Source organism: Ahaetulla prasina, chromosome 5 (assembly GCF_028640845.1).
Source record: "Ahaetulla prasina isolate Xishuangbanna chromosome 5, ASM2864084v1, whole genome shotgun sequence".
NCBI classification, from domain to species: domain Eukaryota; kingdom Metazoa; phylum Chordata; class Lepidosauria; order Squamata; family Colubridae; genus Ahaetulla; species Ahaetulla prasina.
The window spans coordinates 2,846,563-2,862,958 of record NC_080543.1 but is presented as its reverse complement, the minus strand read 5'-3'; the positions used below and the strand labels follow the sequence as shown (position 1 = coordinate 2,862,958).

The window sequence follows — 16,396 nt, the reverse complement described above, 5'->3', positions numbered from 1 at the left end:
CAATGATACCAACATGTCCCTTGAAGTTAACACCCAAATACGGAGGTAGTCCTCAAGTTATAACCACAACGGAGCCTAACATGTCTGTTGCGTTCTGCTAGCGACAGCGGAGATTTTGGGCTCAATGGCGGTCATAAGTCCAGGACTAAACCTGTATTAATTCCATTTATTCGAACAACTTAGGCAGGGCCCCACCACTCAGCAAGCAACTTAAGGCAGCGTTCTTCATCCGAGGAGGAAAAGGCAATCAAGCCATTTCATTAAAATGTCCTTCAAAATATTTTGTGCCAGAGATGAGTTGGCACAAAAAACACAAGAGGAGGGAAAAAAATCTATCTGTCTGTCTGTGTATCATCCCTCTCTCTCTCATCTCTCTCATCTCTCTATCTCTCTATCTCTCTATCTATCTCTCATCTATCTCTCTATCTATCTATCTATCTATCTATCTATCTATCTATCTATCTATCTATCTATCTATCTATCTATCTATCTATCTATCTATCTATCTATCTATCTATCTATCTATCTATCACTATCATCTATCTATCTATCTATCTATCTATCTATCTATCTATCTATCTATCTATCTATCTATCTATCTATCTATCTATCTATCTATCTATCACTATCATCTATCTATCTATCACTATCATCTATCTATCTATCTATCTATCTATCTATCTATCTATCTATCTATCTATCTATCTATCTATCTATCTATCTATCTATCATCAATCTATAGCTATCTACCTACCTACCTATCATCTATCATCATCTATCTATCTATCTATCTATCTATCTATCTATCTATCTATCTATCTATCTATCTATCTACTGTATCTATCTATCTACTGTATCTATCTATCTTCTATCTATCTATCTATCTATCTATCTATCTATCTATCTATCTATCTATCTATCTATCTATCATCTATCATCTATCTATCTATCTATCTATCATCCATCTATCCATCTTTCTGTATCTATCTATCTATCTATCTATCTATCTATCTATCTATCTATCTATCTATCTATCTATCTATCTATCTATCTATCTATCTATCTATCTATCATCTATCTATCTATCTCTATCTATCTATCTATCTATCTATCTATCTATCTATCTATCTATCTATCTATCTATCTATCTATCTATCTATCATCTATCTATCTATCTATCTATCTATCTATCTATCATCTATCATCTATCTATCTATCATCTATCTATCTATCTATCTATCTATCTATCTATCTATCTATCTATCTATCTATCATCTATCTATCTATCTATCTCTCTATCTATATTTCTCTATCATCTATCTATCTATCATCTCTCCATCTATCATCTATCTCTCTATCTATCTCTCTATTTCTCTATCTATCTATCATCTATCTATCTATCTATCTATCTATCTATCTATCTATCTATCTATCTGTCTATCTATCTATCTATCATCTATATCTATCATCTATCATCTATTTATCTATATATCTATCTGTCTGTCTATTTATCTATCTATCTCTATCTATTATCTATCTATCTCTATCTATCTATCATCTCTATCTATCTATCATCTATCATCTATCTATCATCTATCTATCTATCTATCTATCTATCTATCTATATATATATATCATCTATCTATCTATCTATCTATCTATCTATCTATCTATCTATCTATCTATCTATCTATCTATCTATCTATCTATCTATCTATCTATCTATCTATCTATCTATCTATCTATCTATCTATCTATCTATCTATTGTATCTATCTATCTATCTATCTATCTATCTATCTATCTATCTATCTATCTATCTATCTATCTATCTATCTATCTATCTATCTATCTATCACTATCATCTCTCGCTCTCTCTCATCTGTCTGTCTGTCTGTCTGTCTATCCATCCCCAAATGGGTTATAACACTCTCTGAGCAAACCGCCAGGTCTTTAATGCCCTCCAAACGACAGGCCGGCTGTTTGTGTGTGTGTGTGTGTGAATGATGCTGGGGAGGGTGCCACTCTGAAGGATGCTGGCAGTGATGGGACCTCAACAGTGGTGGCCCCACCAAATCTTGCAATTGTGTTAGCCAGGATAAGAGTCCTTCGATCATGATTTGAGCCCCAAACCGAGACGGCTTACATAAGACAGGGTTGGGGGGGAGGGTCCCTGGCACAAGACTGGGGGTCATCCTGGTCGTTGCCCCCGACCCACCTTTCCACAGGCCCCGGACTCCTTCTTCCTTGGCAATGGTCTTGTAGGCATGCAAAGTGCCTTGGTAACGTCGGCCGGCATCTGTCCGGATCTGGGCCTGGAATCGCACTTTGACCACGTCCGTGGGCTGGGCCACCATGACTGCCATCGCCCCCGTGGTGCACCCGGCAAGGAGACGGCTCCCCACGCCGGCATCTGCCAAAGTCAGGGAGAGAGAGAGAGAGGAGTTCACCAGCAGCCCGTGGGCATCGTTAAAGCTCCCTCCAGAAACGAACCCATTGTTCTGGCAAGGAAGACTGACCACGGAATAATACCCTGGCCAAATTTTACTTCAGGAAGTCCTCAACTTACAACAGTCCATTTACTGGTTGTTTGAAGTTACAACGGCACTGAAAAAAAAATGACTTACGACCGTTTTTCACACTTATGACCATTGCAGTAGCCCCCACGGTGACGTGATCAAAATTCAGACGCTTGGCAACCGACTGGCTCGTATTTATGATGGTTGCAGCGTCTTGGGGGGGGTCATGCGATCCTCTTTTGCGACCTTCCGACAAGCGAAGTCAAGGGGGGGAAGCCAGATTCCCTTAACTGCAGTGATTCACTTAACAGCAGTAGAAAAGGGTCGTAAGACGGGACCAAACTCACTTAACCCGTCTCACTTATCAACCTAATTTCTGTGTTCAGTTGTAGTTGTAAGCCAAGAACTGCTTGCGTTCACAAACTCGGCTTGGGAGGGAAATCTGTCCTTGGCATCCCGCCTTGTACCTGGCGCCAACTTACGGTCTGAGCCTTTGGTGTAGAAATGTTTCACGGAGTCGTAGAGCCCGATCCGGACCGAAGCAAAACTCATCTGGCGCTGAAGACCGGCCACCAATCCATTGTAGAGACTTTTGGGGCCCTCGTTCTTGACCATGGTGGCCATGGTGCCAAAGACGCCCCTGTACTCGGCCGTTTTGGGGGTGACATGGGCCTTCTTCTCTCCTTGGATCTGAATAGGAAGAAATGGGGGGGGGAAGGGTAGAACAATAGGGTTGGGAGGGACCTTGGAGGTCTTCTAGCCAACCCCCTGCCTCACCCCTGCTTCTGGTGTTCCCGCCTCTCTTGCCTACAAAACCTAGGGTCCAGTCAGGCCTGATTGCCATCAGCTGGGTCTGGAGGCGTGGCCTGGTGGGGGAAAAAGTCAGGGGATGGAGGCCTCATTATCTCTTCCACCTGGCCTGATTCTGGCTCCTGGAGCTGAGCCAGGGAAGCCGGTGCTCCCGAGGTAAATCCTGACGGCCCTTCCCCCTCACTTTCCAAGTCACTTTCTGGCAGGGGGCCCGGCTCGGGGGGCGCAGACACAACAGCTTCATCACAAGTGGACAATAAAGAATTCTGTTCTGTTCTCCTTCCTTCTTTTCTCTCTCTCCTCCTCCACTCCACTCCCTTCTTTGGAGAGCCAAGAGTGCGAGGGGTCACCAAGTGCTCACCTGCAACCGGACTTTTGCTGTGTCCAGTGGGAAGGTGATCAGGTCGGCGATGCAGGCAGCCGTCCCGGCTCCCAAAAACTTCACCGTTGCCGTTGGAGGGATATCGGAGGGCTTGAATCCAACCATGGTGACAGGCTCGAGAGGGTCTTAGGCAGGGAGGACGGAGCGAAGGGTTCGAAAGAAGCCAGCAAAAGTAGCTGTGGAGCGTGGGAACCGAAAGACCAGAGGAAGGAACTCGGTCTATACGGAGGAAGGGAAAAAAAAGAAGAAAATTCATTGCTTAAAGTGTGTGAACGACGCAGGCGAACCCTAAAATTCACTACTGTATCTTCTGGGGAGTTCACAGATTGGGGTACAGTTCTCGACTTACAACAGCTCATTTAGTGACCAAAGTTACAAAAGGCACTGAAAAAAGGGACTTGGGACCGTTTTTCACACTTATGACCATGGCAGGATCCCCACGGTCACGTGATCAAAATTCAGAGGCGTGGCAACGGACTCACATTTATGATGGTCGGAGTGTCCTGGGGTCACGTGATTCCCTCTGTCACGTGAGACCTTCTGACAAGCGAGAAGCCAGACGCATCTAGGGTCCAGCCAGGCCTGATTGCCATCAGATTGATGAACAACCAGGGGAGGAGTGCGCAACTTAGGCGTTCTCCTGGACGATCGGCTGTCCTTAGAGGATCATTTGACAGCCGTCGCTAGGGGAGCATTTTATCAGGTTTACCTGATCCGCCAGTTGCGCCCCTTCCTTGACCGGGATGCCTTACGCACGGTCACTCATGCCCTCGTCACTTCCCGCCTGGACTATTGCAATGCTCTCTACATGGGGCTCCCCTTGAAGAGCACCAGGAGGCTCCAGTTAGTCCAGAATGCGGCCGCGCGGGTGATAGAGGGAGCACCGCGTTGCTCCCATATAACACCGATCCTGCGCGGCCTACACTGGCTGCCGGTAGCCTTCCGGGTGCAATTCAAGGTTTTGGTCATCATCTTTAAAGCGCTCCATGGCTTAGGACCGGGGTACCTACAAGACCGCCTCCTGCCGCCAATAGCCTCCCAACGACCGGTGCGCTCCCACAGAGCGGGCCTCCTCCGGGTGCCGTCGACCAAGCAGTGCAGGTTGACGGCCCCCAGGGGGAGGGCCTTCTCTGTGGCAGCACCGGCCCTGTGGAACGAGCTTCCTCCAGGGTTACGGCAACTCCCAGACCTCCGGACCTTCAGACGTGAACTGAAGACTTTATTATTTCAACGAGCTGGACTAGCCTAAGAATAAAATATTCTAGTTAATTTTAATGGGTTTTAACCGTTTTTTACCGTTTTTAGTTATTTGGCGATTGAAATATTTTGTTTTAATTGGGTTTTAAATAGCTTATTTATTATTGTTGTATTTTTAATATGCCTGTGAACCGCCCTGAGTCCTACGGGAGATGGTGCGGTATAAAAGTATAAAAATAAATAATAAATAAATAAATAAATAAAAACCGTGTCACTAACTTATCAACCGCAGTGATATGCTTAACAACAATTGGCAAGAAAGGCTGTAAAATGGACAAAACACACTTTTTCACTTAGCCACAGAAATGTCCGGCTCAATTGTGGTTGTAAATTGAGGACTACCAGTTCTTGGCTTGCTGGAAGTTGGCTGGGAAGATTACAATTGGCAAGTCACACGATCCTGGGACTTTTATGACTGCCACAAAGACAAGCTGGTTGCCAAAAAACCTGAATTTTGTTCTCGCAACCATGGAGATGGTGTGGTAGTCATAAGTGCGAGGAATGGTTGCGAGTCACTTTTTTCAGTGCCACTGTAACTTTGAATGGTCACTAAACAAACAGTTATAAGTCAAGGACTACCTGCATTGCTCTTTGGGCTGAATGCAGACCCCAAGACTGCTGTTTGGTTCGGTTCTGCAACCCAACAAGAAAAACACCGACTTCAGAGGATAATTAGAACTGCAGAAAAAATAATTGCTACCAACCTGCCTTCCATTGAGGACCTGTATACTGCACGAATCAAGAAGAGGGCTGTGAAAATATTTGCAGACCCCTCGCATCCTGGACATAAACTGTTTCAACTCCTACCCTCAAAACGACGCTATAGAGCACTGCACACCAGAACAACTAGACACAAGGACAGTTTTTTCCCGAAGGCCATCACTCTGCTAAACAAATAATTCCCTCAACACTGTCAGACTATTTACTGAATCTGCACTACTATTAATCGTCTCATAGTTCCCATCACCAATCTCTTTCCACTTATGACTGTATGACTATAACTTGTTGCTGGCAATCCTTATGATTTATATTGATATATTGACCATCAATTGTGTTGTAAATGTTGTACCTTGATGAACGTATCTTTTCTTTTATGTACACTGAGAGCATATGCACCAAGACAAATTCCTTGTGTGTCCAATCACACTTGGCCAATAAAATTCTATTCTATTCTATTCTGTGTGCAGCCCAACACCTTTCTGGCTGGGAATGATGGGGGATGGAACTCTAGCACCTCCAATCAATCAATCAATCAATCAATCAATCAATCAATCAGAATAGAGCTGGAAGGGACCTTGAAGGTCCACCAGGCCAACCCACTGCTCAAGCAGGAGACCCCATACCAGGGGTGAAATGCTCCCAGTTCAGTCCGGTTCGTGCCAACCGGTTAGTAAAAAAGGCTACAGGTTTGGCGAAACAGTAGTAAAAAATGTAAAAAAAAAAAAAAGTTCCAAAGATCAGGTGAGCGACGTGCGATCATCGGAACTTTTTTTTTTTTACTTTTTTACCATTTTTTTTACCAGAGAACCGGTAGTTAAAAATGCTTTAAAAAGTAAAAAAAAAGCGGCTCTAACGATCCCAGCTGTGCCGCACGATCGTCAGAGCCTTTTTTTTAACCTTTTAAAAACATTTTTTTTACAACCTATTTGCCCGAGTAAATTGTAAAAAAATGCTTTTAAAAGTAAAAAAAAAAAAGGCTCCGAAGATCGCGTGCCACAACTGATCACACACATAATATTGGAAGTTTTTAAACATAGGAATTCAGAGATGGAAAATCTAAAAAAAACAAACAAAAACCTTTATAAGGCCAAAGTGGCTGGTGAAAGCCGCCTCCGGTCAACGTTTCTTACAGAAGATTTTTTTTTTCGTTGAATGAAACCTTAATTCTTTGCGGGGTGGAGTCAGGGCAACTGAATGGAGCTGGCCGGATGCCCTTCCTGTTACCAGTGCGGAGTTATATTCAGCAGATACATTGTCATTGCGCCCAGAGAAAGAAATATTTGCCTCTACCGAGGATTGAACTCACAGCCCCCTGATTGTGAGGTGAAAGCTCCACCTCTAGGCCACCGCAGCATTCAACCTTTGCTACAGATGATGTGCAAAAAAAAAAAAAAACCCACAACAACAAAAAAAGTTTATTTCTTCCCTGCCCAAATGAGTCAGCAAACACTTGACTCTCGCTTTTGAAGAAGTGACCAAAGCAAAACCTTTTACAAATTGAGTAATTTGCAAACTTTGGGTGTCCCCATCTGGGTTTTAATCCCATTTATTTCTGATTTTCTCAGAAAGGAGGTTAAAGGAGAGTTGACGGAGAGGGCAAAACTGACTTTTAATTAAAAAGAAGAACCAAATCAGTTTTGCTTCCACTTGGAAACCGTTTCTGAGCTTCATGCTGGAAACGGGTAGGGGAGGGGCGGATGAAAAGTTGATTTTAGGTTTGAGGATTAGATTAACTTTGTTGGTGAAGAAATGGTTTGTGTCTAAGTGGAACAACTTGCCTGCAGAAGTTGTGAATGCTCCAATACTGGAAATTTTTAAGAAAATGTTGGATAACCATCTGACTGAGATGGTGTAGGGTTTCCTGCCTGGGCAGGGGGTTGGACTAGAAGGCCTCCAAGGTCCCTTCCAACTCTGTTGTTATGTTATTAAGTGTAAATCCAAATTTGTGGTTCTGATTATTTTTGGGTTCTACTCTCCTGGGAAAAAGTCAAAAAAGTCACTGTTTTTTTTCCCTTGTTTCTTCTTTATCCCTGCACAACAGGTAGTCCTTGACTTATGACTACAATAGAGCCCAGAATAACCATTTGCTAAACAAGTAAGCTACCAGTACTGAATTCGCTTATTTTCTAGCTTGGCAGAATCCCAAAAATGAATTTCCACCCTTTGCTAAACTGAGCGAAACGTTTTCCCCGAGTTAACATTGACTGAGTTAAGGACGCTGGTACCTTTGCAGCAATCCCTGGTTTGTTTGCACGGAACCTGGTTAAATGGGTTGTGTGAACGCAGCCACCATACAATGCAGAGATGGGCAGCTTGGACGTTTGCAGAAAGAATGCAGGTAGCCCTTGACTTACAACCACAATGGAGCCCAAAATTGCTAAGCGAGACAGTGGTTAAGTGAATTTTGCCACATTTTATGACCTTTCTTGCCGCGGTTGTTAAGTGAATCACTCCAGTCGTTAAGTTAGTAACACAGTTGTTAAGTGAACCTGGTTTCCTGGTTGACTTTGCTTGTCTGAAGGTCGCAAAAGGGGATCATGTGACCCCGGGACACAGAAACCATCATAAATACGAGCCAGTTTTCAAATACTTGAATTTTGCCCTGGGGATGCTGCAGCAGTCATAAGTGTGGAAAATGGTCATAAAATGGTCACTTTTTTTCAGTGCCGTTGTAACTTCAAATGGTCACTAAATGAATGCTGTAAGTCAAGAATTACCGGTATAGTGGAATGGACTGATATATAATGGACTGGAAGAAGAATGTACTTTTTTGTTTCTGGAAGGGGAGTTAAGGTCTTAGAGAGAGGAGTGACTATGGATTATAACTTACGTTGTATTTTAATTTATGATTGTTAATCTTATGCCCTGTACTTTGTTCTGGGAAGTCTCAGGGGGTGGGAGGGGGGAGGGAGGGGGAGGGGGGAGAGGAGGGGAGATGAAGGATCAATGTAAAGGAATGATTGAAGATATGTAATTAAGAAATAGAAATAATTTGAAATGAAATCGGGGCTGCTCAGCTGCCATTTCAGAAGGGAATGGAAAGGAAGAGGAGAGAGTGAAGGAAGAAAGTAGGTAGGAAAGAGAGAGGTAGAAAAGGGGGAAAGGAGAGGAAGAAGAAAGGGGAAAGAGAGAGGGTTAGAAAGGATTGTGCCTGATGCAGAATTGCAGAATTATTACAGAACGCCAAACTGCCTCTCTCTTCATCTATTATAATTCTACATTTTAGGCATTCTTTATAATGTACGACACTACATTATTTAACCTTAATAAAACATGGAGACCCACTCAGGGCAAAGTTTGCATCCTCAAGCATCCTTAGAAAGCTTGTCAAATAAAAAAAAAAATGGAATATCGAGGTTGCCCTATAATGTATTAACGATAAACATCAGCTGAGTATTTGGGCCAATTTTCAAAAAAGGCAAAACAAGAGAGGGGGAAATTTAATGGGTGGCTTTTGAGTAACGCTGAAGGTTACTCGAGGTGTAAAAATCTTTGATATTTCCTTTGTCTTTTATTTTTTAAACATACATGCTGGGAAGCGACAAGTCTTTCTATTGCACAAGTTACAGGTAATCCTCAATTTAAAACAGTTCCTTTAGTGACTGTTCAAAGTTATAACATCACTTTAAAAAGTGACCGATGTCCTTTTTTTCACACCTTTGCAGCATCCCCATGGTCAGCTGATCAAAATTCGGACCCCTGGCAACTGACTCATAGTTATGACGGTCGCAGTGTTCCCGGGGTTACGCAATCCCCTTTTGCGACCTCCTGACAAGCAAAGGCTATGGGGGAAGCCAGATTCACTTAACAACGGTGTTACTAACTTAATAGCAGATTCTCTTAACAACCGTGGCAAGAAAGGGCGTAAAATGGGACAAAATTCACTTAAAAACTGTCTCACTTAGCAACGTAAATTTTGGGCTCCCTTTTAGCCACACGTTGAGGACTATATCTATATATATAAAAGTGAAAACCTCTCACGTATTAATCACAAAATCTCCAGAACCGTAAAGCCTACGAACTTGAAATTTTCCACGTATGTTCCTCTTGGCTTCTAGGTGCTCACTAAGAAAGGATTTTTTGAAATGACCATCAGAGCATTAGTAGTTCCTATATTATTCTTAACACGCTCTAATGCTAAGGAGTTGTACTCCCCCTCCCCACCTGAAAAGAAATCTGTTCCAAATGCAAAACACAAGCAGAGGAGAGGAGTTTCACTTTCAGTTTTACTTTCACAGCAGCAAGCAGCTTTACTATAGAACACTTGAGCTAAACCACGGCCAGCCTCCTTCCTGTTTCCTTCTTGCTCACACAGCAAATACTGTTTGAGTTTCTAAACACCCCTCCACTCTCTCACACACTGACAGGATGCTAGCCAGATGAATACCGATGGATGCTGCGGGACATTCTACTCCCCTTCCCTCTCTGTTCCAACTCCCAGTTGCATTATATTAACACACTCTGATGCTATGGAGTTACACATTCTACATTAAGGTTCTGTCGTGTCCCACTCCTCCTCTGACGGCCGGGTCTGGGAAGTCTGTATCAAGCGTGGCCACGAAGCCTCTGCAGCTTTGCCAAATTCCTGTCAGAGTTCTCAGGGCAGGCAGGAATCCAAGGTGTGACTTCAGCAACCAGATGAGACTTTGCCTGACTCAAGGAATGCCAAAAAGCAGATCCTTTATATAGGTCACGGGGTGTGGCTCCATGACTCAGCACTTACCCAGGCCTGCCCCTCCCTTCCGTTTGCTGACATCGCCTCTCCATTCTCCGGAAGTGGGGATCTGTCCACTGTGTCTTTCCGTCCTCCTGATCTGCTGCCGGCAATTCTAACACATGGCTGGCTTCATGCTTACACGCTGTAGGAGGGAGGTTTGTTTGTTCATTCTGTCCAGGCATGGTGCCAGGGCTGGGGGCTGGAGGCATGCCAGGCTGTTCCTCTTCATTATCAGACTCTGGCTCAGATAGCAGGAGTTGGGAGGGGCCTGGCTGAGGAGAGGAGGGTGGGCGAGGCACAACAGGTTCAGGCTGCAAGTGTCAATTTATCAAGTCCGAGCACATAGTTTCGTAGCGACGCATGGACGTCCAGCTAGTTTATTCTATCTGCATCCTTGTAAAAATCTCAAACAATCTTTTTCAAACTCTTGACACCTTTTAAAAGCTTAGATTCTTACAAAATTTTGCATGACACCAAATATTATTTTTTCCCATGCCTGCGTGACATTGTAGCACAGGTCTCCCTAAATGCAGGTAGCCCTCAACTTACAAGCATTTGTTTAGTGTCCACTTGAAATTAAGACGGCCCTGAAAACAGCGACTTACAACCAGTTTTCACACTTATGACCGTTCCAGCATCCCCATGGTCCCATGATCAAAATTTGGTTGCTTGGCAAACTGGCCTGTATTTATGATGGTTGCAGTGTCGGGGGGAATCATGGGATCAACATTTATAATCTCCCAGGATGCACCTGACAAGCAAAGTCGATGGAGGAAGCCAGATTCGTTTAACAACTGCATGATTCACTTAACAACTCTGGCAAAAAAAAAAGGTCATTAAAATGGGATAAAACTCACCAATGCCTCGCTTTAAAAAAAAAAAAAATCCCATTTTTTCAATTTGACAAGCTATGCTTGAGGATGTAAACTTTGGCTGAGGGTTGACATTTTATTAACGCGAAATAATTGCTTAGCTCTGTAAAACTTGTGGCTCAGTTGTGGCCATAACTTGAGAACCACCTATATCGAGCCATATTAAGAGTTACCTTTTCAAGATGCGAAAAAACCAAGAATTACCTTATTCAAGTATGTCAGGATCGATTGATCGGTTTGATCAGGCTTCTCTAAAGCTTTCCCATCTGTCAAATTGCTTCGACACAAATTCAGCCGAACTCCCTCGATGTGCCATAGAAACACGGGCAGAAAGGGGACACCGAATAATCATAATATTTATCCTGGAGAAATAAAAGAATAAAGGAAAATACCTGAATTTAGTGGACCATTATTTATTATTGGTTATGACGGATGATTAATTATTGTGACTTTCCAGATTCAAGAAGAGACCGGACTGCCATCTGTCAGAAATGGTGTAGCAGTAGGGTCTCCTACTTGGGCAGGGGGGGTTGGACTAGATGACCTACACGGTCCCTTCCAACTCTGTCAATCTGAAATCGGTGTTTTTCCACTGGGGCAATTATAAGATGGGTAGACTTCAACTCCCAGAGTTCCCCATGGCTGGCTGGGCAATTCTGGGAATCGAAGTCTACACATCTTCAAGTTGCTAAGCCTGAAAAAAAAACCAGTGCCTTAGATCAGGGGTCTCCAACCTTGGCAGCTTTAAGACTTGTGGACTTCAACTCCCAGAATTGAATTCTGGGAGTTGAAGACCACAAGTCCACAAGCGGCCAAGGTTGGAGACCCCTGCCTTAGATTGAACATTGGGAGATCTTGGGAGATTCTCAGCAAAGAGATCATTTTTTTGACCAGCTGTGATTTATTTATTTATTTTGTCACAACAATATATATAAGTATCATACAAAAAGATTATATAGTATATAAACATATATATGAGTAAGTATTAGGAGGTGTAAGCATATATATGTATATATAAGAAGAAGAAAAAGAAAAACAATAGGACAGGAACAGTAGGCACGTTTGTGCTCTTATGCACACCCCTTATGGTCCTCTTAGGAATGGGGTGAGGTCAATATTAGAAAGTTTTGGTTAAAGCTTTTGGGATTATGGGAAGAGACCACAGAGTCAGGTAAAGTGTTCCAAGCACTGATGATTCAGTTACAGAAGTCATATTTTCTGCAATCAAGTTTGAAGCGGCTGACATTAAGTTTAAATCTATTGGTTGCTCTTGCATTATTGCAATTAAAGCTGAAGTAGTCTTTAACAGGAAGGACATTACAATAGATGATTCTATGAGTTAAACATAGGTCTTGTCGAAGGCGACGGAGTTCTAAGTTTTCTAGGCCTAGGATTTCAAGTCTGGTAGGATAAGGTATTTTGTTGTTTTCAGAGGAATGGAGAACCCTTCTTGTAAAATATTTCTGGACACGTTCAATTGTATTGATGTCAGAGATGTGGTGAGGGTTCCAGACAGGCGAGCTGTATTCTAGAATTGGTCTAGCAAATGTTTTATATGCTCTGGTTAGTAGTGTAGAGTTTTTGGAAAAGAAGCTACGCAAAATTAGGTTTACAACTCTTAGAGCCTTTTTTGCTATGTAGTTGCAGTGGGCTTTGGCACCTAGATCATTTGACATGAAAACTCCAAGGTCTTTAACCAACAATTCACACCAACAATTTTTGCTACACATTATGACCCTGAGCAATTTCCCAGCGTCAGAACCAGTTCAGCTGGCACCAGACCAGAAGAAAACAGAAACAACAAAAAAGAAGAAGATCCTTTTTAATGAAACCAGACATTGCCAAGATCGCACCAGATCTGGAGCAGCTTCCAAGCAACACCCCAACATAATAAAAAATTATTTAAGCAAACTAGAAAAAGAAGCTGGCAGGTAGATGTAACTTCTCCTGAAGCGAAAAATCCTCCCTTCCTTTCCTTCCCCCATTCCTGGTTAGGAAATCTTGCTTGCCCCAATTTTACCCAGTTTTTGCAATTCACAGCAAATTGGAAAAACAGCTCAATAGAGGATAGGTAGTCCTCAATTTAGAACAGTTTGTTTGGTGACCGTTCAAAGTTACAACAGCGCTGAAAAAAGCGACTTAGGATCATTTTTCTCACACTTACGACCGCTGCAGCCTCCCCATGGCCACACGATCGAAATTCAGAGGCTTGGCCACTGACTCGTATTTATGACGGATGCAATGCCCGCGTGTCACCTTTTGTGACCCTCAGTCAACAGTGAAACCGGATTCATTTAACAACCAGGCTACTCACTGCAATGATTCACTTAGCAACTATGGCAAGAAAGGTCGTGAAATAAGGCAAAACTCACTTAATAAAGGCCTCGCTTAACGACAGAAATGTCGGGGTCAAATTACGGTCGTAAGACGAGGACTGTATTGGGAGAAAGTCGTTTGCTGGTCAACTGTAGGAAACCACAGCACTTAAAACACAAATTTAGGCAGGACTAGCCTAAGATAAAAGGTTTTAGCATATTTTAATGGGGTTTTTATAGGTTTTACTGTTTTAGTGATCAGGCCATGATAATATTTAGTTTTAATTGGGTTTTAATGTTTATTTATTATACTGTTTTAATATGCCTGTGAACCGCCCCGAGTCCTACGGGAGATGGTGCGGTATATAAGTTTGATTAATAAATAAATAAATAAATAAATAAATAAATTTGTAAATTGGAAGAATACGCTATTGGCCTTGGTTACAAAAAGCCTGCTCAATTTTTTTCCCCCTCAGAATATTTTAGTTATTTTTCCAAACGATATCAGATAACTTACATTAATACAGACCCAAAACCCAAAGAGAGAACATATTAAAAAATACAAGATCTACTGCAATATAAATAGGAAAAAAAAAAGGCCTTGCACAGGTGAACATTTACCATACATAAAAAAATACAGCAAATTATAATTCGGACCTTCCGCCGCGGGCTTAAAACACATTTATTTAATTGTGCAGGGCTGAGCTAAATTTTAAATTTTAAATTACTGGTTTTTAAATTGGCTTTTATTTTATATTTTTAATTTTAAATTAATAGGCGTTTAGAATAAGTTTTTTAACTGTTTTTATATTTTTACATTGTATTTATGTGTTTTAAATGCCTGTACACCGCCCTGAGTCCTTCGGGAGATAGGGCGGTATATAAATTTGATAAATAAATAAATAAATAAATAAATAATTGATCACTATTAAGGTAAATCACAAACTCCATCCACATTGGATAAAAAAATGGTGGCCCCTGTTTCTAAAATCCCATTAATTTATCTATGATTTTTTTTTTCCTAAGGTGGGAACTGAAGAGGCCTTTCTAATCCAGAGCTGCTGGGTTCTTAAGATCGACCATAAATAACTTTAACCCTCAGTCCCCAATTTGTAGAGCAGTGCAATTAACCATCTGCTTTATTTATTTTAAAAACTGCTTAAACACACACAAACACACAAAGTATAGTAGGCTTTTAAACCAAAAAGCAACTTGGTAAAACTTGTGTTTGGAATTCGAATCTGATTCTTGGCGGTACCCAACAGGTAAACCTAAGATCTTGCTTTGCAGCGGCTGGGGATAAAGTCAGCCAAGCTGCAATTTATTTTAAAGATGGTTTATTGGCCACACCAGGGTGTTGGGCTCACTGATCACCTGAAAACAGGTAAGCATCATCCAATTCCCCAGTTCACATCTCAACACTGACCCCAAACACTTGTGGGATAAGGAAGCCCCCCCCCCAAAAAAAAGAGGTAACAAGGAAGGACTCAAGAACAGGAAAGCAAGGCTCCCTAGACCAGAAACGGTGGGCTGCATTCACACAACACATTTAGCCTGGTTAGAAAAACTAAGCCATTTTGTGGCATGGCGGAATATCCAAACCACGCAAAGCAGATGCAGTCCTCCCATCCACCAAAGCTTGAAAAGAAACCAAGTTAAAAAGAAACCAGGTTTTGGACAGCTGGGTGAATGCATCTTTCCTGCATTCATCTAACCTGGTTCAGCGGGTTGTCTGAAGGCAGCTTTCTTCCTGCAGCCCAAAGACCACCTAGGAATGAAATGGTCTAGGATCTCCTGCTTGAGCAGGCGGTTGGACTAGAAGACCTCCAAGGTCCCCTTCTCTCTCTATTCTGATTGGTATTACAGCCTGGGTGAGGAAGGTGGGGCATTGTGGTTGGCCCCTTGAACCAAAGGGGAGACCCCAGCCCCAATTGTCAGGCAGTAGATGGGTGAAGAGGGGTTGGACTAGAAGACCTCCAAGGCCCCCTTCCCTCTCTATTCTCATCGCTATTACAGCCTGGGTGGGGAAGTGGGGCATTGCAGTCAACCCCTCGAGCCAAAGCGGAGACCCCAGCCCCAATTGCCAGGCAGGGGGTGGGTGAAGAGGGGCTGGAATAGAAGACCTCCGAGGTCCCCTTCCCTCTCTATTCTCATCGCTATTACAGCCTGGGCGGGGAAGCTGGAGCATTGCAGTCAACCCCTCGAGCCAAAGGGAAGACCCCAGCCCCAATTGCCAGGCAGGGGGTGGGTGAAGAGGGGCTGGACTAGAAGACCTCCAAGGTCCCCTTCCCTCTCTATTCTCATCGCTATTACAGCCTGGGCGGGGAAGGTGGGGGCATTGCAGTCAACCCCTCGAGCCAAAGCGGAGACCCCAGCCCCAAATTTCCCGGGCAGCCGGTGAGCGAACGAGGGATGGGTGGGGGGGGCAGAAAGCAAGAGGCGACCCCCGGGAGAAGCAGAGGGAGCGACCCTCCCCGGGGGGGGGGGAAAGCCACGGGGGGGGGGAGCCCTAGACTGCAAGGGGGGGAGGTCAGGCCCAAAGCCCCCTCCCCAAACAGAGACTCACCTGCGATCGTGGAGGGCGGGGGAAGAGGGGGAAGCGAAGCACCGAGCGAAGCGCTGCAGCGGCGGCGGCGTCCGGGGAAAGCGCGGGCGAGCAAGCGAGGCGGGCGGCGGCGAAGGAAGGAAGGACGGACGAGCGAGGAAGAGCCGTGCGGAGCCAGCCTTTATAGCGGCCGGCCGGGGCCTCGCCCCCCACCCAGCCCAGCCTCTCCCGCCCCCGCCGCCCTTTGCCTAGGCTGGGCT

At 43.6% G+C, this 16,396-nt stretch overlaps 1 protein-coding gene across 1 annotated transcript in view; it reads right to left on the bottom strand.

Annotated features, from left to right (window-relative positions):
- UCP2 (uncoupling protein 2) overlaps nt 1-16,396 on the bottom strand; it is a 36,959-nt gene that overhangs the window by 5,883 nt on the left and 14,680 nt on the right. Inside the window, exons 9-11 of the mRNA XM_058185085.1 lie at nt 3,690-3,835; nt 3,001-3,208; nt 2,218-2,412 (exon numbers count right to left, since the gene is read on the bottom strand). Coding sequence (XP_058041068.1) covers nt 2,218-2,412; nt 3,001-3,208; nt 3,690-3,835 — 549 coding nt within the window. The remainder of the gene's footprint in view (nt 1-2,217; nt 2,413-3,000; nt 3,209-3,689; nt 3,836-16,396) is intronic.